This window comes from Leucopleurus acutus (assembly GCF_964270905.1).
Source record: "Leucopleurus acutus genome assembly, chromosome: 7".
NCBI lineage: Eukaryota > Metazoa > Chordata > Mammalia > Artiodactyla > Delphinidae > Leucopleurus > Leucopleurus acutus.
This window is the reverse complement of record NC_139150.1, coordinates 49,954,467-49,980,717: the sequence shown is the minus strand read 5'-3', so window position 1 is coordinate 49,980,717 and position 26,251 is coordinate 49,954,467. Positions and strand designations below refer to the sequence as shown.

The window sequence follows — 26,251 nt, the reverse complement described above, 5'->3', positions numbered from 1 at the left end:
CACAGTTCTGTTCTCTATATCTGTGAGTCTGTTTCTGTTTCGTAGGTAAGTTCATTTGTGTCATATTTTATTTCACTTTATTTTATTTTTTTAAATAAATTTATTTATTTATCTTTGACTGCGTTGGGTCTTCGTTGCTGCTGCAGGCTTTCTCTAGTTGCAGGGAGTGGGGACTACTCTTCATTGCGGTGCGCGGGCTTCTCATTGCGGTGGCTTCTCTTGTTGCGGAGCACGGGCTATAGGCGTGCAGGCTTCAGTAATTGTGCCACGTGGGCTCAGTACTCATGGCTCATGGGCTCTAGACTGCAGGCTCAGTACTTGTGGTGCGTCGGTTTAGTTGCTCCGTGGCATGTGGGATCTTCCTGGACCAGGGCTCAAACCTGTGCCCCCTGCATTGGCAGGCGGATTCTTAACCACTGAGCCACCAGGGAAGCCCTGTGTCATATTTTAGATTCTACAGATAAGTGATATCATATGGTATTTGTCTTTCTCTTTCTGACTTATGGTAATCTCTAGGTCCATCCATGTTGCTGCAAATGGCACTATTTCATTCTTCTTTATGGCTGAGTAATGTTCCATTGTATATATGTACCACATCTTCTTTATCTACTCATCTGTCCATGGACATTTAGATTGCTTCCATGTCTTGGCTATTGTAAATAGTGATGCTATGAACATAGGGATGCGTGTATCTTTTCGATTTATAGTTTTGTCCAGAATATGCCCAGGAGTGGCATTGCTGGATCATATGGCAACTCTGTTTTTAGTTTTTTGAAGAACCTCCATGCTGTTTTCCATAGTGGCTGCACCAATTTACATTCCCACTGACAATGTAGGAGGATTCCCTTTTCTCCACACCCTCTCTAGCATTTATTGTTTGTAGACTTTTTGATGATGGCCATTCTGACCGGTGTGAGGTGGTACCTCATTGTAGTTTTGATTTGCATTTCTCTAATAATTAGCAATGTTGAGCATCTTTTCATGCATATGTTGGCCATCTGTATGTGTTCTTTGAAGAAATGTCAATTTAGGTCTTCTGCCCATTTTTCAACTGGGTTATTTTGTCGTTGTTGTTGAGTTGTATGAGCTATTTGTTTATTTTGGAAATTAAGCCCTTGTCAGTTGCATCATTTGCAAATATTTTCTCCCAGTAGGACAATAGACCTTCTTAACAGATGAGAAAAGTGAGTCTTGTGGAGGTTGTCTAAGATATCACAGCAAGCAAGGGGAAGGCCTGATCCCAAATTCTGGTGTCTTTCACAAAGAGAAACTCAAATCACCTGCAATGATTTTTTTAAAGGCAAGAATGATGACAATAGAAGAAAATATAAGAAATTCTTCCCTTTTCCAGGTATAGCTCTGTGGGCTTTGTGACTATGATGTTCTTCACTAGTAGCTGATTTTTCACTGTCTTCTGTTTAAGGGGATGCCATCTGGTGATGGTTCGGATGGATATTTGAGTCCTGGATGTTATACCATTATAACTAGGTGAAAGCCAGAGGGGTCCATTCTGAAGGTCCCTGTATATCCTGAATCCCTTATAACTCCAATATTTTGTACGGTTGAGCCTGATCCAACGTCTGAAAGAGATATGCTTGGTATCCTAATATCTGCCATGTCTGATATATACCACAGTGGTCTACACTAGAGTACGGTAAGTCCCCTAGAGTACGGTAAGTCCCCTACCTACGAACCTTCAAGTTGAGAACTTTCAAAGATGCGAACATGCATTCAGGCATGAGTGAAATGGCAGCTTGTCCTCCGTCTCCTGTTGCTGACGATCCTTCAGCTCTACCGTCTCCCACCTCCTCTCCCTCCTCCAGTCAGTAACTCTTCTTGCCTGTTCACTTGATGCCAGCCCCTGTATGCCGCTGTTGTACTGTACTTTTCAAGGTACTGTACTGTAAGATTAAAAATGTTTTCTTTATTTTTTGTGTTGGTTGGTTTTTTATGTATTGTTTGTGTGAAAAGTATTATAAACCTATTACAGTACAGTACTATATAGCCGATTGTGTTAGTTGGGTACCTAGGCTAACTCTGCTGGACTTATGAACAAATTGGACTTACCAACACGCTCTCTGAACGGAGCTCATTTGTATGTAGGGGACTTACTGTAATTAGATGACCATTTGGCCAATGTTTGGCCAGAGTGTTAATAATAGTAATAAAAAAGCCAAATTTAGGGATAAAGTTGGGGAACAGTGCACGGCTATTTTGTACACAGCCGTGTGCCTTGGCCCATGTCCTCATTCTGGGGTTCGCAGGGCGGCATTCTGGTGATGTGGCTTTAACTTCTCATTAGCAGCCCCTCCAGTGTAGGAGGGAAGCCAAGCCCACCAGGCAGTGAATCCCTGGGGCCTTCTCTCGTCTTGTTTTTGTTGTTCTGACATTTTAGAAGTAGATCGTATTCACTATATGATCTCACACTCCTGTCTTGGCAGCTGTACTCAGGATTTTCTTCCTTATTTAAAAAATACATATTAAATATAATTTATATAAATCCCAGATCATAAGTGTTCAGTTAGCTAAGTTTTAGCAGTTGGATACACCCATGTAGCCAATATCCAAAACAAGATATAGAACATTTTTATCACTCCAGAAAATTCCCTTATCTCTTCCCAGTCAGCCCCTCACTCCACGCCTCCTCCCCAAAACATGCAACTACGCTTTTTTTTTAAAAAAAGCTCATATATATATTTATTTATTTGTATATTTATTTTATTTTTGGCTGTGTTGGGTCTTCACTGCTGTGCGTGGGCTTTCTCTAGTTGCAGCAAGCAGGGGCTACTCTTCGTTGCAGCACGCGGGCTTCTCATTGTGGTGGCTTCTCTTGTTGCGGAGCACAGGCTCTAAGCGCGTGGGCTTCAGTAGTCGTGGCAAGTGGGCTCTAGAGCACAGGCTCAGTAGTTGAGGCGCACAGCTTAGTTGCGCCGCGGCATGTGGGATCTTCCTGGACCAGGGCTCGAACCTGTGTCCCCTGCATTGGCAGGTGGACTCTTAACCACTGCACCACCAGGGAAATCCTGTATTGATTTCTTAATGGTGTCTTTTGATGAGCTGGATTTAAGATTTTAATGGAGAGATTTGGGGTCCAGTGTTGGGTTATGAACTCCCACCCACTCCATATCTGATGCTGCTAAGTTTCAGTTATGAAGATTAGTGGTGGGCTGGTAGGAATAAGGATTATAACCATGTTTTCTTTTTAAGGCATCTGATATTTCATTAAAAAAAAATTTCTAAAGGCAAGTTCAAGACTTACCCATAGTAACAATTATTGTGTTGCTGGGTGTGAAGATTCCAGATGTATTAGGTCTCTTTGCATAGCAACTGCCAGGGCATAAAAGAAGCCCATGTTAGAAGACCATGTCCCGTCTTTTGCCAATTATGCATTCTCATTTTCCGAAAAGCTTTGGCAGTGCAAGAGGGGGCTCTTACAAGGGGGCATAGTGCAAGTCAAGTACTACAGACCTGGAAGAATCTAGCCTGGGAAACAGTAACACAGTAGCCGCTTCCAGCTTTTTCCTCAAGATTTGATGACAGGGCACACAGTCCTTTTACAAATTAACAAAAAAGGAGAGAAGCAGAAGCCGGATTCCTCAGTGAAAAACGAGTCGCCTTGTTCATTGGTCAGGAAAGAGTCAAGTCCAGCAAGGGTCTGGATTCCTGGAGTCACTCGGTATTTATAATTCATAAGCTCCTCTTGGAGAGGAAGGAAGAATTCCTCTTAAGAAAAGTGGCATCATGTGATACTAAATATTGACTCATAACCTGGGTCTGGGGAGATACTTTCAAGCTTCTTGGAATACCAGCAATAAAGGATGAGCTTTCTGTAGTAGAGTTCACGTGTGAACTCATTTGCCAGCCAATTCTGACATATCAGCTACCTGAAATGTTGCTTGGTTCTAACACTGATAATCATTAGCTCCAATCTTTTATATTTCCATTAAGGTTTGATTTTGACAATAATCAGAGATCTCAGGTTGAAAAGCCTTTGTAGTCTCTAATTCGCGCTAAGTAAACACTGGCTTCTTGGTTGATTTCTGTCAATTCTTAATCATTTAGGGTAGTATTTGTAATATTTAACTTTGGATACAAGTACATGGAAGATCACTGCACACCTTTTCTTTAGTACCAACACTGTTTGGAACTGAAAAAAGACTCATCTTTATTTTCACACATACTGTGATTTCTGGCTGGTAATGGCTCTGAGCTCCTTGATTTTCCTGGGTTCCACTTATATTCTAGAATTCTCCATTTATCTAGTTACCATGATCCTGTAAAAGTCAGAAAAAAATAACAATGACTCAAGGAAGAAATAGCCATGGCTTAAGGTAGTGTACAGCTAACAGAACTCCCTCATTTGCAAAGAGCAAGAAAAATAGGGACTGGAAACTGAGAAGACTTGAGGGTCAGGGACATTCCTCAGCACAATTTAAAACATTCTAAAAAATGAGAAAAAAAAGTTTGTACATTAAAAACATTGTTCTGACTTTTTTTTAATGTTTCCTCTAGGGAAAGAATATGAGTTTTTTTTTTTTACTCAGACAAAACTATCTCTGAATTTAGCCACGGTCTTTTTTCTAACTGCCTCTTTTCTTGCTGTTTCAGGTGAACCTTTTTGTGCTGCTCTCTGTGGTGTGTGTCCTTCTGAATTTAGCCGGATTTATCCTAGGCTGCCAAGGGGCCCAGTTCGTGTCCAGCGTGCCCAGATGTGATCTGGTAAGCAGTTCTGAATCATCACTGTGCGCCTGGGCCGACCCTGGCCTGCCCGGCTTTCCCGGGTGCCAGTGTGTGGCTGGCAACACCCAGGACCAGGCAGCATCTTAAAATGAAACCTGAAGTTGGTCAAAGGAAGCAGGAAAACAAAACAAAGAGCTTCCTGCTAAGTATTTTACTCAGGTTGTCAATTTTTTTTTCCAAAGCAGGGACCAGCCAGGAGAACCACATGCATCATTAGTTAGTGACTAGATGGATCAGTTGTCCACAATCAATATCTATCCGCTCTCATCTAAAGAGGAAAAATGGATATTATCAGAATTTAGGTCAGCAGTCCTTTATCTGAAACCTTTGGAGGCCAGGTGTGTTTCAGCATTCAGAGTTTTTCCAATTTTTAGAAGGTAGATGTGACGCATCTACTGTTTATTCTGTAGCATCCCAGTGGAGTCTGGACAACAGAATGTAATCCAGAATTTTTGGTTTCCAGAGCTGCTTGGATTTCAGAATTGTGGACAAGAGGTTATGGACCTGTACTTTGTCAATTTCTATTTTCCTGTTTTTTAATTGTTATAGTAAAATGGCCGTAGCAAAAAATTTAGCATCTTAACCATTCAGTAGTGTTAAGTACATTCGCATTGTTATGCAACCGATCTCTAGAACTCTTCCATCCCCTCCTCTTGCTGGCCTCCGGCAACCATTCTTTCTTGTTTATTTTGTTTTTTTTTTTTTGCGGTACTCGGGCCTCTCCCGTTGCGGAGCACAGGCTCCGGACGCGCAGGCCCAGCGGCCATGGCTCACGGGCCCAGCCGCTCCGCGGCATGTGGGATCTTCCCAGACCGGGGCACGAACCCGTGTCCCCCGTATCGGCAGGCAGACCCTCAACCACTGCGCCACCAGGGAAGCCCAACAACCACTCTTTCTGACGCTGTGGATTTGACTGCTCTTGTTACCAGATATAAGTGGAATCATACAGTATTTGTCTTTTAGTAATTGCTTATTTCACTTAGCATAACATGCTCGATATGTACGCATGTTGTAGTAGGTATCAGAATTTCCTTCCTTTTTAAAGCTGGATACTATTCCACTGTATATAGAGGACACATTTTGTTTACCCTTCATCCATCAGAGGGCACTTGGGTTCTTTCCACCTTTTGGCTATTGTGAACAATGCTGCCACGGAAATGGGTCAGTTCTCTGGAATATGTACCTGGAAGGTGGAATTGTTGGCCATCTCTGAACTTTTTAAGAGGACTTTTCTGTAACAAATATCTCCCTGTGGCACAAAGCAAAAGAAGTGGACTCTTTACAGGTTGTAGTAAACCTCATCTATTTGGAACTTGGTTCCATGGCAATCTCGCCCTTTCAAAACCAGCAGGATGCAAGTGAAGAAGGCTGCCACATTTCTCAAAACACTGTGACCAGGTCCTTGCAGTGAAACTCATGGCCTTCCCAGATAGGAAAGCTCCTCCTGGACTCACTAAAAACCTATTGCTCTTCCTTAACAGCCCTTCACAAATTTGTTTGATTTTTGCCATTCCCTCACTTAATAAGTGTAAGTTTTGGAAGCACAGGCTCACAGTGTTTTCTGGTTTTTAAGGCCCTGTATCATTTGCCCTCATCCTGCTCTCCTGCTGCAGCAACTCACACTCCCTGTAATGGAGCCCGAGCCCGCATGTCATTACCCAAGCTCCTGCCCTACTTTCCTGTTTCTGACAATGCTGTCTCTCCCCCGACCATTCCCTGTCCCTTACATCCCTGTTCATCCAAATGGTGGCAGCCTTTTAAAGCCTCATTCAACAATGATCTTCTTAAGGAAATAGTCCCTGATCCCCAGGGAAGGTAATCTTCCAGAATTCCTATCTGTACATCTCTGAAGCATTTCTCTTTCCTTTTTTGGACTAAAGGTATTCATATACCTTTCTTCTCTCTTCTCCTGGTCTGGAATCTTCCTAAGAACAGTGTCTGGCTCTGTATTTTCTTGGGAGTTTTCAACAGCACCTCCCACAGACTTCTCTACATACATAGAGTTCCCAGAAAATAAATTTTAAACAAGGCTTGTTCTTCCTGTTACTAATTACACAGAAAATTGGAAGGGGCAAAGAGAACAGACAGGCTAGAAGTGAAAAGTCATAATATTTTAAAAGACAGTTCGATAAAAGAGTAGCATCTATTATATGCAAGACCCCATGCTAGACACTGCAGAGAGTAGAAAGAAAAGTCAGACATCGTTTCTGACCTAGACGTTTATCACGTAGCAAGAGGAGTGGGATAACCATGGCAGGTGCTTGATCAGTGTTTGTGGAGGGAATGAATAAATGCCCAACTGCAAAGCAAAGGAGTCTGTGATCAGCCATCAGAGTGAGACACGGTGCTCTGGGGGTGCAAAAGAAGAAGGACTTCTACTCTTGGGAAGACGGGAAAAGGATACCTGGAACGTAGGTATTTGAGATGGGCCTTGAACAATAAATAAATAAAGGGAGTGGGTCGAAGCCAGGAGAGGAGAGGATTCCAAGGGCAGTGGTTAGTTAGTAGTTAGTTAGCCTGAGTGGTTAGATCACTGTTGGCTCTGGAACAAACAGAAGCCAAACTACAAGGCATAAGGGTCTATATGGTTGACTTTTCTGAGAAATTCTGTGCTTCTCTACCCTGACTCCCTGTTAGAATCACCTAGGGGAACTTTTTAAAGAATACCCAGACTTGGGCCCCATACTCAGAGATTCTCAACTGCCCTGGAGTGGGGGTCTTAGCATCAGTATTTTTTTAAGTTTTAAAGTGTATTTTTAATTAAAAAATTTTCCCACCACAAAACCAACTCTGGGATTGTTTCTAATTATATAATTGGACAAGCCATAAAAGTGTAGGATGGAACTTAAAAATCATTTGAAATCTCACTGTTTGGGGACATCATAGTTAACCATTTGACAGGTTTTTTGCACTATCTTTATGGATAAAAACACACCTAATTTTTCATCAACAGGACCATATTGTAATTGTTTTTCATTAGGGAACGTATTTGGCAAGTGGAGTCTTTCTGAGGAAGGGATTCTCTCCTTCCCTCTTTGCCTCACCATCTACCCCAGTCACCCTGAATCCACGGTAACAAGCTGGGGGATTTCCTTTCATGTTTCATGCTCATGTAACCTTATGTAGATGTGTATGGGGTGGGGTTGTTCACTACTTATTCTTCAGAAATGGGAGCTTTTGTATCCACTTCCCTGCATATTGTTTTTCTCACTTAAAGATATATTAGGTACAGCTCTAACACCCTTTTTTCCTTTGAACAAGTCAGTTCTCTATTTTCTTGTTGTCCGTTGTGGTTTGGGTTTTGACAGATAGAAGCAGTGCTGCTATGAATACTACTCTGCAGATCTCCATCGGGGCTGTGACCTAAGCGGAGTAGGCTCCCAGGACAAGGATTGTTCTTCTGTTTATCTCATTTTTTTTTTTTATAGCACATTCAACCATTTGATGATTCTATCCATTTTTTAAAAAACTGAGATAAAATCTATAGCGAAATGACCAGATCTCAAGTGTGCAGTTCATTAAGTTTTGACCAAAGTATACATTCATCATGACAAATGCACTCATGTATACACCCCAGACAAAATCTAGAGCATTTTTATCACTTTAGAAAGTTATTTGCTGTCTTCTTTCAGGCAGTCTCAACTCTCTCATAGGCAACCACTGTTCCAGTTTCTTTCACCATAGATTAGTTTCGTCTGTTCTTGAACTTCATGCAGGTGGAGTCATGTACCTTTTTGTGTCTGACTTATTTAGCTCAGCATGATGTTTTTGAGATTCATCCATGTTTTTGGGTCATATCAGTTGTTTGCTCTTCCCTTCTCACTCTCTTTTCTTAATCAGGGCAATATTTCATTGTATAAAAATAGCACAGTTTGTTTTATCAGTTCTCCTGTTGATGGGCATTTGGGTTGTTTCCAGTTTAGGGGTGTTATGAACAAAGCTGTTGTGAACATTTTTGTATAATGTTTTTTGGGGGCCTGTTTGCATTTCTCTTGAGTAAATACATAAGTATGGAATTGCTGGGTCATGTGGTAAACGTATGTCTAACTTTAAAAGAAACTGCTCAACGGTTTTCCGAAGTGGTTGGAAATAAGTATATTTAATTTAAAATATATGGACAGTTCCTTTATTAAAGAGCTTTAACTTACATTTTTACTGGTAACCCTCTACCTACAACAAGTGTTACCCTCTAATTTTTTGCCAGTCTGATGGGGCTAAGTCAAGATCTCATCGTTACTTTAATTTGCAGTCCCCTAGTTGCTAAAGATGGCATCGTCATTTTGGGGAAATCTTCCCAGAAGATTCTAATGTGCAGCTAGGATAGAGAGCCATGATAGTGATTGATGACGGGAGGAAGGAGAGGATCTGACAGCTTCAGGTAATAGTATCAAGTATGAAAGAGGGATGTTTTTCATTTAAGAATGGGGAGATTCGACAGGGTTGTTTGCAGATGGTTAAAGATATTGAAGAGAAGTTAGAATAAGTTTTCAGAAATATTGGGCAGATGGGGTTAAGGCAGGTGAAGGGTCAGAAACAGGAAGAATGAGGAACACAAAAGGCACGGTTGCCTAGAATCATTTTGCACTAAGCCTCAGGGCTTTCCTATATCAGCTGGGCACAGTGATAGATATTCATTATTGTTTGCATAGTGATTAACTTTCAGATAAGATCCTTTGTTTAAAGGGATTAATTATCACTTACCTGGAAAATCTTGCCATCCAAAGTTTCCAGAGAGCTGAGGTTTCTGTATGTGCAGCCCACACAGGATTGGTTTCTGTCTTAAAATAATGCCTTGGATTAAGAATGGACTCATGTGGGAAGGGAGTACTTTGTAAGATGACACCTAGTCTTACCTAGGGGAGGTGAAGTCCTCAGGTAAGATCTTGAGGCTTATACAATGTAAGAAATGGAAATTGCACTGTGTTGCGTTGAAAAACGTGAGCTTGGTTCCTGCTTGGTGAGAGAGGGCCTTGTGTACTTGAACAGAATGGAGACATGAGAAGAATGAATCATCTCTGTTAGGTGCTTCTTTGTTATACTAAATAATGCTGTTAGTATTAAAACAGGAAGTTCTCAGCAGGAGATTTTCAAGGAGGAAGCCCATTGGGAGTAATATTTACCTTATGAATTTAGCCTGATGTAAGGATATGATTAACTATGGAAGAGCAGCGAAGAGAAAGTCAGCGATCCCTGAGGGGAAAGAATAGTTCCCACCTGCCTAGGGAAGTCCTGTCTGAATGTCCACAGAAGTTTTCCTTTAGAAGCCAAGAATCTAGATATTAGCAGCAGGGTGTACCTTCAAAAATGTGAGACAATGAAAGAAAAATTCAAATAGAAACAGCCTTGTGCCTTTGTGTGTGGAGTCGTGGATCTAGGTGTGGGGACGTCGCTGAGATAACAATCTCTTGTGGACAAACCAGGAAAAGACAGAAACCAAAGTAGTTGTGAATTGATAGATTATGGAGGCCATCGAGGTAACTCTAGTTGTAATTCTTTGTATCAGAGGCAAAATTTATAAAAAATCTGGGCATCCGTGTTTATTTTAGTAATGCGTCCCTTTCAATATGATTTAAGGACAAGGAGTAAAAAATGTTCTAGGATTCATGGAATTCTGTAAGAGGCAAAACTAATCTATATGGAAAAAATATCCAAACAGTGGTTGTCTCTTTGGAGGGTGTGGGCAGGGATCTAAATTCCTTGAATGGTATGCTTATAATTTGTGTATGTAAATTGCAGTTCAAAAGAAAAAGAAAACCAAACCAAAAATTGTGTAATCCAGTGGTACAAATTTTTCCCTTTGGCTTCCTAGTCAACTTATATTAGAAGGAACTAAGTTTCCTCCTAATATGGAAACTATCATGAAATTTTCCACTATGACTAGAGGATAAGAATCTTAATTCAATGAGAAAAAAGGCTTTTTTTTTTCTGTTAAGCAACAAAAGCATTGTAAATGTTCAGTCATTCTTAAAGATTCCTGAAGAATTTTGCAGCTAGTGAAGTCAAAGCCACCTATTTAATTGAACAAGTATGAAAGAGGTGTGGCCTTTCTTTTTAGCCAAAATAGAATAGCCAACTTTAACAGCTCAAGCTGCAGAGCAAGTAAGAATGAACCTCTGCTCCCAAATTATGGGTCTTATTAGCCCAAATCAGCTAGTTCATATGTTCCCAACCTGACTCAATGGAAACTCGGAAAAGTGACCCAAAGTTTGCAAAGCATCTCACTAAAAATATATGAGATTATTCATCAGTAATTGTATCACTTCAAATAAAGAAAACTTCTACTAGACTCTGTGAACACACTGAAGATGTGAACTAAGAGATCTCTTTAAGCCTACATGGTTTAGGGCTACTGTTCACCAAATAGACCTTGTGCTTCTTCCAGGCATGTGGTAGAGTGAACTTCCTTGCCCTCTTGGATTAAGTGGAGCCATATGATTTACTTTGGAGTGTCATTGTGTGAGGAGTGTCATTTCCAAGAGGAAGATTTAAGCTAGGGTGACCAGATTTAGCAAGTGAAAACACAGGACGCCAAATTAAATTTGAATTTCAAATAAAGAGTAATAGTTTTTTACTATAAACATATCTCATGCAATATTTGGGACATACTGACCCTAAGGAATGACCTGTTTATCTGAATTCAAATTTAACTGAGTGTCCTACCTTTTACCTTGTAAACCTGCTTTAAGTGCCAATGTGCAATTCATCATGTGCTCTCCATGTCTCTAGCATAGTGACCCTCAATCCTCAGATAGTAGATGCTCCATCAACTTCGGTCCCTAAGGGAATATGATGAGCAGAGCCCTCTGCTGACCTGCAGTGGACATGTAGCATAGTCAAGAAATAACCTTGGTTGATTAAGCCACTGAAATTTGGGGGCTGGTTGTTACCCAGCATACCCTAGGCTGTCCTGACTGATGTAGACGTTGCCTGACACTGAACCCTGCCATATCTCATTCTGTAGGATTGGTGTTCCATGGTGTGGCCTGTGTATTCTTACTTAATAATTAAATTGTTGTTCTGCCTTTTCCCCTTAAGGTGGACTTAGGTGAAGGCAAGATTTGCTTCTGTTGTGAAGAATTTCAACCAGCCAAATGCACAGACAAAGAAAATGCCTTGAAACTCTTCCCAGTTCAGCCTTGTAGTGCTGTTCACCTTCTACTCAAGGTATCTGGAATAGATTCCATCCCCCACCAGTAACTACACCACAGAGACCCCAAGGAAGGCAAAGCTCCCTGAAATATTCCTCCTTTTTTACCTCCTTCAAATAATCCTGTTGAAAGCAGATATGAGAGACTCCTTATCAGTGACCTAGAGACAGAATTGAGAACCCACAGATTATTGTGTTTCTCTTAAGTTATGAATGGATAGCTTCTTTGTGCTCAAGAATTATAAGCTAGTAAAAAATGTAAAGGAGCCTAAATGCATACACATGTATATGTGTACGTATGTGAATTTACATATACACGCACACATATGCACACATACACACCCATGATGTCGCTACACATATAAGATATAGTTTTAGCAGAACCTCTAAAGTCCATGCCCATTTATTATTGTTCTAATGCTCCTTTGTTGGCTTAAATGAATCCTGTAGGCTGTTGAGTGCTGGCGTTCTAAAACACATAGACTAAGGAGATGTATTGGCCAGAAAGTACAAGAGAAATTCAAGACACTACCTCTTGTTTAATAGGCCGCAACTATACTAAGCGAAAGAGATGAAAAGCAAATGATACCAGCTGAAGAGAAATACAAAATTAACCTTTATTAGGGAATTGGATAAAAATCACGTCCTGACTTAAGGTCTGTTAGCCCAGTGAGTGACAAGCTCAGTTGGTGAACCCTGAGATACTAGCTTTTGGATGGTCCGTCACTGATGGCTTTCTTTAGATCTTGGTTTTGGGTTTATTTTCTTGTGGGGAAGAGGAGTCTCTAAGCAAAGAGAGAGAAGCTGTCAGCTCTCTGAGTTTTGGAGGATGTGAAAATGGCCTTCTTTCTTTGGCTTCTGGATTTTCGGTAGCTGAGTCACTCCCAAACTTTCTGAGCCAGGACTTTGCTTGGGGAAAGCCCCGCTAAGCAGCCAGGACTGTGGCAACAGAAACTTTTGGAATTGGCTTTGCTGCTATTTTGAGACATGTGTTTAGAGGAGACAAGCCCTGTTGACACTCGGGCCAGCCTGCCCCCTGTGTTGTCTTCACTGGGTGCCCAGGGCAGCTCTGCCAGTGGCTCCTGAAATAGAATCAGTGGCCACGAATTAAGCAGCGTGCTGTCCTGGTGGGAGTCTGTGGGAGGGGGGAGGTTGGGATTTGCTATCACTGGGTACACTGACTTCAGAAGAGAAATTCAGTACTTTCCTGGAAGGGATATTTCCAGACAGGATTCTGATGCAAAAAGAAATATGGTAATACCAGGTCTGCCCGGGACAGGAATCTTCTAAGATAAGTTTTTAAAATTAAGAAGTACACACTATTGCATGACAGTGTTAATAATAACCAGTGTTTGTTTGGCACCCAGCATGAGCCAAACACCATCTAAGTCCTTTACATGCATTTTCTCATGGGAATTGTCTTCCTTGGGGCAGTATTATTATTATTTTTTAAAGTTTTTATGTTGCGTTCTGGTCCTCAGTTTTGAGGTACTCAGGTGCGTCCTTGTTTCCTGGTTCCAGAAAGTCCTTTTCGCCCTGTGTGCCTTGAATGCCCTGACCACCACCGTCTGCTTGGTGGCAGCCGCCCTTCGCTACCTTCAGATCTTCGCAGCCAGAAGATCCTGCGTCGTAAGTCCATGCAAGGCGGCAGGGTGTCTGTGACTCCACTGATCCCACCCTCGGACCTTTTTGTGTCATCCGTTGCTTTTCTCCCCGAGCTGTTGACTAACCGAGGTGCTGTTTAATTAGGATGAATCACAGATTTCTGCGGAAGAAGTGGAGGAACACAGACGCATCCCAGACCCTGACGACTTTGTGCCGCCAGTGCCTCCCCCTTCCTATTTCGCCACGTTTTACTCGTGCACACCCCGGACGAACCGCAGGTATCCTCCCTACATACCCCCGCCCAGGTCTCTGGGCTGCTCTCAGTTTTGAGGCCGAGGGGTCTCCAGAACTCACAGCATGGGCTCTGACTTCTCTCCAAAATCTAGACATTGTATTATTTTCCAGGATCGTCCGGTTTTTCTCTCTCTTTTTTGGTCTGACAAATTGCATGAAACCAAAGAAAAGTCAAACCTTGACCTAAGGATATAGTTTTTCAATTTCAATTAGCTTCTTAGGAAAACTGACACCCAGTGAGATAACTGCTGTAATTTGACATGATTGAAAACTGCTGTTGCCCTGGAAACGCTCTCAGTCGGGCCAAATCGATATTCATTGTAAACCATCAGCAGGTCCTCAAATCATGAACTTCTTCCCAGCCATTAAAAAAAGGTTAATTATTAATTACGTCTCCTTGGTCTAGAAAAAAAATAGATACCGTGTTTATTCTCCTTTTCAAATTCTAGCTCGAAATTTGATCGTCTGTTTCTTAAATCTCAGAAATCATTATTTGTAGAATGAAGTGCTGCATGCGTTCATTTGGTTGTTAGCCACTTCTAGAATTGTACCATTCTAAAGAATGACTTCATTTATTCATTCAACAAACATTGACTCCATCCTCTGCTGCTTACTAGTTACTGTGCTGGGTTACTGGAATTCAAAATGAGTTATACCAACTTCCTCCCCCTATCAAGGAGCTCACAGTCTAGGTCATTAAAAATGAGTGTTGAAAGGATCACAGTAGTACTCAAAAGGGAGATTTTGAGTGCAAGAGGAGGACTTCCTAACCTAGACTGGTGAGTGGGCTGCAGAGAGCTTGAAGGAAGAGTCAGCTGGTCAGGGTTGGCTTCCAGGATGAAGTGATGATCTTACTCCGAATTTAAAGGCTAAAGCAACCCTACATTTAAACTTAAACCCTACATTTAAACTTCTAAACAACAAATCTCTGATTTCTACAAGAAAGACTAGTGTCTTTCCCTTGCTGTTGAGAGGGCTTGGAATTTCTACTTTTTAACCCTGAGGCACACGTGGAGAGTTGTCAGACAAATTTGATGTCAGGCTTGGGGTTTTTGGAAATCCATTTTCTAGTGCTCAGGGCAGCCACATGTCATTTTGGAAGAGCTCACCAGTGGGAGCTCCCACCCAGACACTGTTAATGTTCTTTTCAATGGGTTATCTTCCTGACTTGTCCCTCAGACTCGTATCTAAACCCCACTCGAGCCCCTCCCCTGCCCACCCACCTCGGCGGAAATAAGAGATGACCGCAAAGCTGGAAAGGACATCAGCTGGCTGGACAGATGGCCTGGGGGACAGCTCAGCCTCCCTCTTGTACAGGGACTGGTGGGCTGGAATTTCGAAGCTTCAGGGGCCAGGATGGCTTCGCTGGTCGTTTAGGAAATGAGCCAAGAATTACAGAGGCCAGAGGGACATAGCAACAAAACATATATTCTTTGTGTACCATAGGACACGTTTGCTAAAAACGTAGCCCAATCTCAGGCTGTCTGCAGAGTGCACATTGAAGGACAGTAAAAGTGCCTGTTACTTCATGGTTGGGGAGAGAAATGCCCTCTTCAAGAAGAGTTCCTTGGCTCTCTGAGGTTGCGGGTGAGCACTTGGTTGACCTAAGAGGAGGCAGCAGACATTTAATTTCATGCTGTGGCAGAAAGGGAAAGTAAGTCATGTGGGTTTAGAAGTAGTGCTGACCTGTGGGATCCCCCGGCCTTCTTCCCTCTTTCCTTTCTCTTCTCTGCACCTCCATAGTCATGCTTATCACTGTGGGTCTCTGAGGATCTGGGTGCATCCCTGGATTTGCCCCTCTGAGCTCTGAGCCAGCCCCTGGCCAAGTCTGAGCTGGAAGAAGACAGACAAGCTTGTCATCAAGGGCTCTACCAACCAGAACTTCCCAGAGGAACGTGGGGGAGGGGGTTATGCAGAGCACCCTTGAGAGAACAAGAATGCTTGGCCTAAAGTATATATCTGGAGCACTAGCTCATATCTCCAATGGGCAAATAGCCTCATTTTCTAAAATTCTACAATATCTGAATGCAGCCACTTTTTTTTTTAACATTTTATGTATATTTTAAAAATTGTAGTTGATTTACAATATTGTATTAGTTTCAGGTGTACAACATAGTGATTCAATATTTTTATAGTCATATTCCATTTAAAGTTATTACAAAACAATGGCTGTATTTCCCTGTGCTGTACAATATTTTGTGTTGCTTATCTATTTTATACATAGTGGTTTGTGTCTCTTAATCCCATGCCCCTGTCTCCCCCACTGCCCCTTGCCCACTTCTCCTTTTTTAAATGGCTAAATTTATTCACCTTTCGATACATATTCTATCAGAGATATTTTTAAATTTGACTGACTTTGCTAGATTCTCAGTATAAATCAACATCATAGACACTAGCTGTTTAACCCCAATTGATAATTTTCTTTCTTATAAGCAGGCAGGCAAGAATATTAACAGATGTTTATCATTAATATTTCCACAATCAGTTACGTTAAGAGTTTTCATGTAATACAGGCTCCCGTTTTCCTGTAAGGTATTAGGACCTCTCAGAAGAGCTTTATTTATTTAACTTCTATAAATACAACCATTTCATGCATTGGTATCTCCTTGAAAAAGGGCTTCTCAAGTTACTCTCATAAGTAGAAGCCTGATTGCAGTCAAGGCTTCTATCCAAAGATGGTTATCTACTTTGTGAATCAATTTGTAAGTACTGGAGGGGGCTGTGTACCCCATCTCCTCTACTCCAGGGAGTCCCCCAGTCTCAGAAATTGGCTTGAGCCAGGAGTCAAAAAGGAAAGTCTCCAACCTAATTCGTGAATGTGGACCTGGTTATACTGTGGGGATGTTACCTGCTAGAGAAAACTGAAGATGAGCGCATGGGAGCCAGGTTGACCTGGGCATTCCTTAAAGGTGAAAGCAACAAGGCCCACCCATTTTCTTTCCAAATGAACTTCAAAACCCAAACTCAAGTGGAGCTGGGCTGTGCCTAGGCTTGACTCTGTGCTCAGCTTTGGGCTGGGCGACACTGCCTCACTCCCCACTCCCACACCCCTACCAACATGTGCCCCGTGGAAGGGCCAAGCTCTCTCAGCACACAGAGGAGGATCGTTCTTTGGTCAAGGTCATATTAGTTGCTCCATCAGCCTCGGATAAGTTCTCAGGGCCTATTTGTAGCATCAAAGCAGAACGTATTTTGCATGATCTGTTTGGGTTTCCTGTTCATCTTGAGGTCTCATGAGCATGAACCAGCGAAGGTTTCCTGGAGACTTTGGGATGAATTTGAATAAGCCCAGGCTCTGGAGTCTCTTAAAGGGTCACCTTGGGTGGATCTCTTACCATTTCTGAGCCTCAGTTTCCTCATTCACCTGCCTTGTCATGTGACTCCTGAGAGGATTGTTATGAGATAATGGGCTAAAAAAATCTTTCTACAGGCAAAAGCTTTAGACCGTGCTCTACCATTGTTAGTTGCATGGTTTCAGATGTTTTTGGCATGTTTCTTACTCTTAAGAAACATTTAGCCCTTAATCTTACCCCTACCTTATCAGGCAACAGTTTTCTAAAGACACTCATTTTCAGTAAAAGTTTGATCACCTTTCCCAGATATAACAGGGTTTTGATTTCAACCACCATAATCCATTTTGCTTAGCAGTGGTCTCAGTCCTGGCTGTGCCTTGGAACCACCTGGGAGCACTGACAGCATACAGATACATGGGCCCCACCACAGGCAACTAGGGCAGAGTTTCTAGAGGTAAGGCCTGGGCCATGCCCAGTTTAGGAACCCTCCTGGGTGATTCTGCTCCATAGCTGGGTTGAGTACCATAAGGGATCACGAACAAAACCTGTAGCAAACAGACCTATTTCCCTCCATGGATCCTTATTTACCCAAAAGTGGTACAAATAAGGAAAAGTTGCTTAGTAGGAAAGGAACTTTCCTGCTACATCAACTCTAGCGCATCTTCCATCTAAATGAGGCTTTGCTGGTCATTGTAATAACCACCATAGAAGCCATTCATTTTTCAGCCAATTTAGATAAAGTGTACCCCCTTTCTCCCCCCAGTTTTCCTTCTTGAAGAGATTCTGTAGTAGTTTAGGATCTAAAGTGAAGCCCGTTCCTCCCACTTCTTGGTCCTAAGCAAGCCCTCTCTCTTCCATAGGAACATATAGGTAGCCACTGGGTTGGGAATATGAAATATACAGCACCAGAGCTAACAAGCAAAGCTGGGGGATGAACTTTCCAGGCAAGGACACCACAGTGAAGAAACGTGTGGGGAGTTGGCCGAGGGGGGATTGTAAGTGCAGGAAAGATGCTCACAGGATTATGCTAATTAAGGATTAAAGATTGGCCCTCTGGAGCCGAAGGAAGGAGTGCATAGGTCTCAGTGAGTAAAACAAGTTGCCTTGTTCATTGGTCAGGAAAGTCTTCAAAGTCAGGTCCACGAAGGGTCTGTATTCCTGGAGTCACTTGGTGTTTATAGTTCTTAAACAGCTTCAGCTGGAATGGAGAGTTGGCGTGAAAGCCGTGGGCAAGTCCTCCTCTAAGGGAGAAGAATATCCCTTTCTTGATGACTTTACCAGGACCCCTCCCAGCCAGGCTAGGGAGGGACCATTCCTGCAGGTGCCTCTCCTCAGATGTGCTGAGCCTGCACACATCCCTGCCTGGGGTGTCAGCACGTGACCTTCTCCTTTCCTCTCAGGTCAAGCACGAGCTGAGAGTCTTGTTTTTGAATAAAGATGCAGGAAAAAAGGGGAGCACTTTCTCACTTTTTCATTCAGGCTGTAGGAGTCTCATCCTTCTAAATCCCAGAACTCCAGAAGTTTTATTGTTAGGAAGACAGAATATCACATCTTTTTCAATTTTTTTCTTCCACCAATTGCATTTTTGTAAATGGGCACACATGAAACAACCGTAAATGCAGTTGAAAACAAAACAAAACAAAACAAAAGCAGTCCCTTGTAGGCAACTGGTCCCAGAATTTGTCTTTTCATCAGTCTCCTTTAGTTTATGTCCATTTTTGCATTTCAAGAACAAATGTTAAACTTTTGCTATTATCTGTTTTTCATTCCCCAACACTTCATGGCCTGAGTACAGTTTTTTTTGTCTTCTGTGTATTTTTAAAGTTGTGATATAATTGACATATAACATTGTATTAGTTACAGGTAAACAAGTAATGATTTAACACTTGTATATATTGTAAAATGATCACCACAATAAATCTAGTTAACCCATCACTACATATAGTTACAAGTTTTTTTTTTCTTGTGATGAGAACTTTTATGACCTACTCTCTTAACAACTTTCAAATACACCATGCAGTATTATTAACCATAGTCACCATGCCGTGTATTACATCCCCAGGACTTATCTGCATGTATTTTATAACTGGAAGTTTTGTCCTAAGGTACAAACTTTCATGTATTTTTAACTGTCGTTTTCAAATTTAGGTTCTTTGTTATCTAGATAATTTGTGTGTGTGTGTAACCTTCTGTGAATGCTGGCGGAAAATCTTGTGGGTTTTTTTGTTTTTATTTTTTGCTATCAAAGGTCTCTCACCCACAGGCCAACAGCCACAGCTACAGCAAGCGCTCCATCAGTGTTTGTTGAATGACCACCTTTAGGAAGAGGCACTCTGTGATTCCTCCTGGAGCATTGCTGCTTTGTCTCTGAGCTGTGATGTTGTTCACTTTTTTTTTGAAAAATGTATTCATTATTTCAAACATTTATTTAACAAATAGTGAGTTTCTACCATGAATCAGACGTGAGGGAAACCCGGGCAAGAAACTTTTGTCATGTACTAATGTAACAAATAATTGAGTTTCCCTGAATCCTTTGTTTGTTTGTTTGTTTTTTATTGAGGTAAAATTCACATAACATGAAATTAATCTTTTGAAAGTGTATAATTCAGTGGCATTTAGTACATTCACAGTATGGTGCAACCATCACTTCCGTCTAGTTCGAAAGCATTTTCCTCACCTCCAAGGAGACCCCGTACCCATTAAGCAGTCACTCCCCGTCCCCCCCTTTCCCCAAGCCCCTGTGCAACCACTAATTCGCTTTCTGTCTCTTACGGATTGTTGTTTGCTCTTTGACTAGTAAATTTAAAAGGAATGATGGTATTGCATTTTCTATGTTGTCACTTGCCTAAGAATTCTGGGCACTCCATCCGAGAGCAGCTTAGGTTATTCCCCTGCTCCTGGACCAGGAGGTTGTAGCGTGGAGCGGCGAGTGAGTTTCCCCATTGTCAGTGGATAACCCTCTAGAGGTGAAGGCCAGTATGCTGGAGACACTACCATCAGATGGCCAGAACATGCTTCCTGATGCCAGGATGCTCTTCCTAGGATGGTTGGTCCTGATGTTATACCACTGCCACATATCTACGGAGCACGAATCAAAGGCGTGGAAGTGTTCTGTCCTCTGGACCCCCCGCCTCCCTATGAAGCTGTGGTGAGCCAGACGGACCAGCAGCAGGTACTGTCCATAGAGTTTCTCTTTGGTACATTGACGGCAAGTAGGAAAAGCAGCCCCACAGAGAGCGGGGTGGGGAAGGGACCATGCCCTGTAGATCTTTTCAAGTTCACTCCAGTCCAGATGATGGCTGAGCTGAATATCAACAGACAACGCTCTTTTTTCCTGTGTTGCAGGGATCTTCATTCCAAATGCCAGAAGGATCAGGAGCTGCCACCAGCCCTTTGGAACCGATCTGCATGCCAGTGATTCAAGGTAATAAATACATTATTGCTGCCCAAACTCATGATTCAGCAGGCTAAAAATGGTAAAATAATCATCTGTACGATATTTTGTTGGAGGTCAAATATTCTTGGAGCAAATGGTTCAAGCTATATCCTTTTTTCTGGGTATAAAAATATTATCAGCTCTTAGGGCTTACAAGTAGGAAATAATATGTGAACAGAAATAAAGATCTCTTTAGAATCTTTTACGAATAACCAGACTTTTCAGAAATGGATTACAGAGTTTAATTTGGTTTTCCTGTGTTTTCTGATCTAAGATTTTTTTTCTCCTGTTAAAATAAGATAAGCTCTTGTAAAGAGACAAAAAGAGTTTTACCTATTGCAGAGTGATTTGCTCATTTATAACTAAGGACGCAGGTCATACTACCTTCACATGTACTGAATGCTGATTTGCAATCCTGCATTAAATACTAGAGTCCGTTTACAGTTATCCTTGTAACCTAAGGGAACATTGTTACTGCTTTCTCTCTTTGGAGAGGTTTTAAATGGCCCAGAGAACTGTCCACAGGACAAAATTGCAAATGGTGATAAATAATGGATCAACTTTCAGCTATTTTAGGTGGAGGTAATTTTTCAGCAGCGCCATTTAGAATGGATTTCTGCTCTGTTCACCTTCCGTCTTAAGTAGAATTATGCAGCAGGGTTCTGTTTCCTAAGTATGTTTTTAATTCTTACATTTCTTAAAAAAGTTTCCCAAACCACGAGTCAGGCTCACAAGTGATGGGACTTTATTTTCCTGAACAGCAGTCATCCAGTTCCAGAGTGCTTTGATTCATTTAGTGGCCACTGGCTCTTTAACTTGGCTTTCCGGGAGTTTCCCAACCTAGCCCGTAGACACACCCTCTGCTTGCATTTGGCCTGCAGCCCCAGGGCAGCCACCCCGCCTGTACCCCCATCACCTTCCACCTAATCAAGGTCAGCCTGAGTTGTCGGAAAGGATAAAACGGCTAGGACCTTTCCGATGCTGCACGAGGCTGCTCCACTGGAGAAGACGCCAAGCACCTTTAGGCATTTTAGCATGGCTTCTTTTTCTGCTCCTGGATTTAGAGCTTTTTGTTTGTTTTAGGTGTGGAGGGGTAGTGTGAGGAGGCAGCATTTCCCACGGTGCTGCAAGATAAAAACTTACTGGGCCCACAGCCTAAGCAAATATTATGAACTGTATTACCCTTGTCCCAGAAAGTTTGGGCTCACAGGTGTTTCCTGCCCAGCATGTTGAAGGTGCCAGCTGAACAGAAATGATTTCTGTTTCTCCTCTTTAAAAAAAAAAAAAAAAAAAATCAGGTGGGGACAGTCCTAACACACCTAGAGAAGAAGGCGCAGCCATTTCAACTCCCAGCTCCAGCCAGCTGTGTCCGGCGAGGAACCGGAGAGCTCTCCAGCCCCCGAGGACGAGATCCAAGAGTGACCCTGTGCTTCATCATTCTGCAGAGAGAGGTGATGTCATTTCCCAAGTTCTTCGCAGGGCACTGTGCTTGTTCGCCTATAGGTGCCGAGTGGCTCTGGCCACCCAAGGCCCTGGGGTTCAAGAGAGAGCTTGGAGGGGGGCTGACAGGTCTTGGGAAAATCAGGTATTCTGCATGCACGTTAAGGGTAGACATCTACCATGTCTTTTAAGGCTGCTAAGAATTTTTCTTGTCAAGTCACTGTCATCAGAAGCGTTTGGTTGCACGTGATACTGTGCTGGGTACCACACGAAGAAGACAGTGCAAACCTAGTTCTGATTCCTAGATGCTCCCAGTCCTGTGGGAAAGAACATTCTCTCTCCAGGAAAAAGTCAAAGGGGTGTATTTTTTACCGCCCTCTTCTGAAATTCAACACTAGTTATCTTTTTACTGTGTATGAGTAGATTGAATTATTTAAATCTGACCTTGCTTTAAGAACTTTGGATAGAGCAAAGCTCTCACACTCCATCTTTCTCCCTTTCTGTTTTGAGTTTGTTTGTGTATAGATGTTATTTGAATAATTTTAAATTTTTTTAATTAAAAAAAATTTTTAACTGAAAATAACATTGAATCTTCTTTTCTGAATATATGACTGCCTGAACATCTTCAAATACCTCTTCCTTGTAGAGAATTGTAAAAAAATAGAGGAAGTAAAGGAAGAAAATGAAAGCCTGTAATCCCACCAGCACAGGCTTCTTTCGGTGACTTGTCCTAACAAGTTGCCTATGCTGTCTTCAAGCTCTGTGCAAATACAGCTTTGCAGACCCTCTGGTCCTGCTCTGTCCCGGGCCCCACGTCACCTCCTAGTTGTATTCTGTCCCCCTGACAGCCTGTGTTGTTTGCTACAGCTCTGGACTGACCGTGTGGGAGCCAGAGGGAACACTCCTCTTGTCTCTCCAGCGGCTTCTGAGCGGGGAGGAGTCCTGCCCGGGACTGAGCGCCCTCTGGCCCCTCAGCTCCCCGGACCTGTCTTCACCGTGGGGTTCTCTGCCCCACCTGGCAAGCTGAGGACTCGGGATGGCCACCTGCAGCTTCCACAGGAACTTGGCTGTCTACACAGCTTAACGAGATCTTTCCAGAACCCGCTCCCCTTCTGCAGCGCTGCAGGGGCAAGGATGACACGTGTTACCTGTTGGAGTCCTCTGCTGTGGAAGGGACCAGGTCACCTTCAAGCGACAGTGGAGTCCCTGACTCTGTCCTCACACATGAGTGTCTGTAGTGAGTGTTCCGCGAAGAGTCAGGTTCTCTGTGATGTGCACGTGGCAGCCGAGGAAGACGGCTGCCAACCCCTGTTTAGAACTCCTCATGCCTGCCTTTCTCCAGAGGAAAAGGAATGCTCCCCTTCCTCCACCTGTTTTCCCACCCCCTGCCTCCCTTCTTCCTTGAATATCTAAATTCCTGCTTGTCAGACCTTCACAGACTGAAATCTCCAGTGTCGTGTACACTGAAGGCTGCTGGCTGGCTTATGAACATGTGGAGACCAGGCCTGATTTCACTTTACCCATCTGCCAGTGCAGTAATGTTCTGCCAGTCCTTATACCCTTGCTGAAGTAGTAGTTGTGGAAATTAGCCTGTGGTGGATTTCCCAGGCCCTCTGTTGACTTCCAGAATGACGTGTACTTTTTCTGCACTAGATTTCTCTTTCTGTAATAGTCAGCCCTAGCGCCGCCTCCCAGCCATGGTGTGACGTCGATACTATAAGTCAGTACAGTGCCCCTGAGGATGTTTAGGACAAAGGTACAGTCAACGTGAGCAGAGCATTCCATTCATGCCACAAGTCTCGTCTCTCCTCAGTTCCTCTCTTCCTGTGGCTTCTTCATCCTCTCCCCAGAACATTCTTCCATCAGTCAACTGTGTTTTTTCTGCCTGCCCAAACCATCCCTATGTATTGGTGATCACCCCCATGAAACCATTGCTCCATCATGATTTGCATTCTGGATGCTCTTCTCTGTCATCTCTCTTTACCTTGATGGTTGCGTTTTATGTGGCACAATGAAATATTTGGGGGACGTGTCCTATTGAAATTACACTTCAAGGAGTAAGCTCGTGTCATAGGTGTTAGGGTTTTTTTTTCTTTTTTTTCCTCCTGCAAGAGGAAAAGCAAGATGTGCATGGCCGTCAGCATTTGTCACATGTTTTCCACATGGAATTTCGTGGTTTGTGCTGTTTCAAGTACAGATGTGTGTTCACGGGGCTTGGCCAAAAGGTGCGTGTTGTTTGTCTCTGCCCACAGCTGTCCCCGTGCTCAGCTGTGAAGCCGCGACTCAGACTGAGGGAAGACCAGACCTGGCTGCGGTGACCTTGAGAAGAGGGTTGAGATCCCGGGCTTCGAGATGCAGACCAAGGTCTTTAATAGATTACAAATCTTACATGGACACCAAGTTGCTGGTGGCGAGGTTCCTGGAGCAGTCCTCCTGCAGCATGACCCCGGACATCCATGAACTTGTAGAAAACATTAAATCTGTTTTGAAGTCCGATGAGGAGTACATGGAGGAAGCCATCACAAGTGCCAGTTTTCTAGAACAGGTAGTTTTATTATTAATATCAGGCATGAATCCGATGACTTGTTTCCATAGCAGCTGAAGCGGCTTCTCTGGTTTCCTGTCGAAGGCACAGAAAGTCCATGGTCACTGTATCAAGGGGGATGGGGTTAGGAGGTGTGGGGAAGGAAAGGAGGAAGTTGCGTGCTTTCTTTTCACATGTGACTTTGCCACAGCCTTCTTGGCCCAAGAGAAGAGAAGCCAATTTTTCCGAGATATGGAAGCATGCTTGGAAAAAGAAAAGGGAGCAGCTCAGGGATGAAAGCAAGGGCTATGGGCAGTGTGGAGTACATTTAACATTCCATTTCCTAAGTTGAACGTTTCCCTTGATCTGGCATGTTTTTTCAGCCCTTCAACAATGATGGACATATGTGAATTTTAATACTGGCAAGATTCTGGGAGCCGTTCACGTTCCCATGAAATGTTTGGCAAGATTACCTAAGCTGATAGACTTAAAGGAACGAACACCTTTTCCCTTCCATTTCTTAACAAACACACGGCAATCCCCAAACAAGTAGCCTGTGAAAAGATAAAACCGGGCACGTAAATATTCCACTTGCGAGTCAGGTTTCTCGTCTTTAAAGTGAAGTGTTGGACTAGGTGGTCTCTACGCCCGTATCTCTGAGTGAATGGAATTTCCCTCTGACGAGAAGTGGGAATGGGTCGCAGCTTTCCTCACCCACCTCTTTCAAAAGCAGCGTTTACCTTTTGGGTGTTTGCTCTGTAGCTCCGTGTCTGTGGGGTGGCCGTTGGAGACCTCAGTGCACAGTGGCTCACGGGTGTTACTCGGCTGTGCCTGTGGGTATTACGTGCCCATCAAATACTTCTTGAGTGGAGTTGGCCTGATTCTCAGGGTCATTGCCAGATACCGGATCCTAGGTACGTTTTTCAGGCAGATTGAACAAATCCCCACCTCACTTTCCTTTCTGTTCCCCTTCCCACCTGCTGGCCTCTTACAGAAGCCAGATTCTGTCCCATCCCTCAGGGGACCGTGGGGAGCAGAACAGTCTGATTACTCGTGTGAAGAGGTCCATGAACCATGGCCCCTTTTGTTGTTTGCTTTCTAAAAAAGTGGTCAACCAGTAGTCCTAGGTCAGGCTCCAGTTGGTAGCCTGTGTAGGAGAGAGATTTACACGCACATGTCCCTGGTCTCCTCCAGATGTCATTCCCTGCCTCCTTCCCTCTGTTCACCCCAATTGCCTGAAAAACAGAAGCAAGTATTTGGAGCTGCCAAGTTCTGGTGAGGTAAGAGCTGGAGCACCTGCAGAGCTGTGGGTCTGGACCTTCTGCAAAGTCTTGCTTGATGGAAAGTAGCTTTGGGGAAAGAGAACAAGCACTTATAGTTCAACAGATGCTATCACTATAAATGTTTGCGAGGTTTTTGTGCACAGACTGGATCAAAATTCAGGTACAGAGATTGTTGCAGTAGACTCTGGGCCATCTGCCGGGGCTTCCAGAACGGGATCCCAGTGGTGAGGTATCATAATGCCATACCATCCCCCAGACAGAAGGAGGCAGGGACAAGGGCAAGGGAGCTTTTATTTCTGACTCTACCCAGCTTTGCACATTTTCACCTTCTCTAGTATTATTGGGATGTGTTTTTATATCCATTTTAATTTTTTACCAATATCCAAACCACTTGTCCTAACTTACCATGTAATAACAGTAGACATCTATGAATGTTGGAATTTTCTTCTTACTCAGGAAACAAAAACAGCCTTAAAGACAAATATAATA

At 43.0% G+C, this 26,251-nt stretch overlaps 1 protein-coding gene across 1 annotated transcript in view; it reads left to right on the top strand.

The window, feature by feature from the left end:
• The window catches only part of ENTREP1 (endosomal transmembrane epsin interactor 1), a gene marked incomplete at both ends in the record, with an annotated part of 59,925 nt that overhangs the window by 32,478 nt on the left and 1,196 nt on the right, over positions 1–26,251 (top strand). Inside the window, 8 exons of the mRNA XM_082843120.1 lie at positions 4,609–4,719; positions 11,776–11,904; positions 13,409–13,516; positions 13,637–13,770; positions 20,122–20,251; positions 20,425–20,503; positions 21,814–21,966; positions 24,208–24,500. Of these exons, the coding sequence (XP_082699246.1) occupies positions 4,609–4,719; positions 11,776–11,904; positions 13,409–13,516; positions 13,637–13,770; positions 20,122–20,251; positions 20,425–20,503; positions 21,814–21,966; positions 24,208–24,500 (1,137 nt within the window). The remainder of the gene's footprint in view (positions 1–4,608; positions 4,720–11,775; positions 11,905–13,408; positions 13,517–13,636; positions 13,771–20,121; positions 20,252–20,424; positions 20,504–21,813; positions 21,967–24,207; positions 24,501–26,251) is intronic.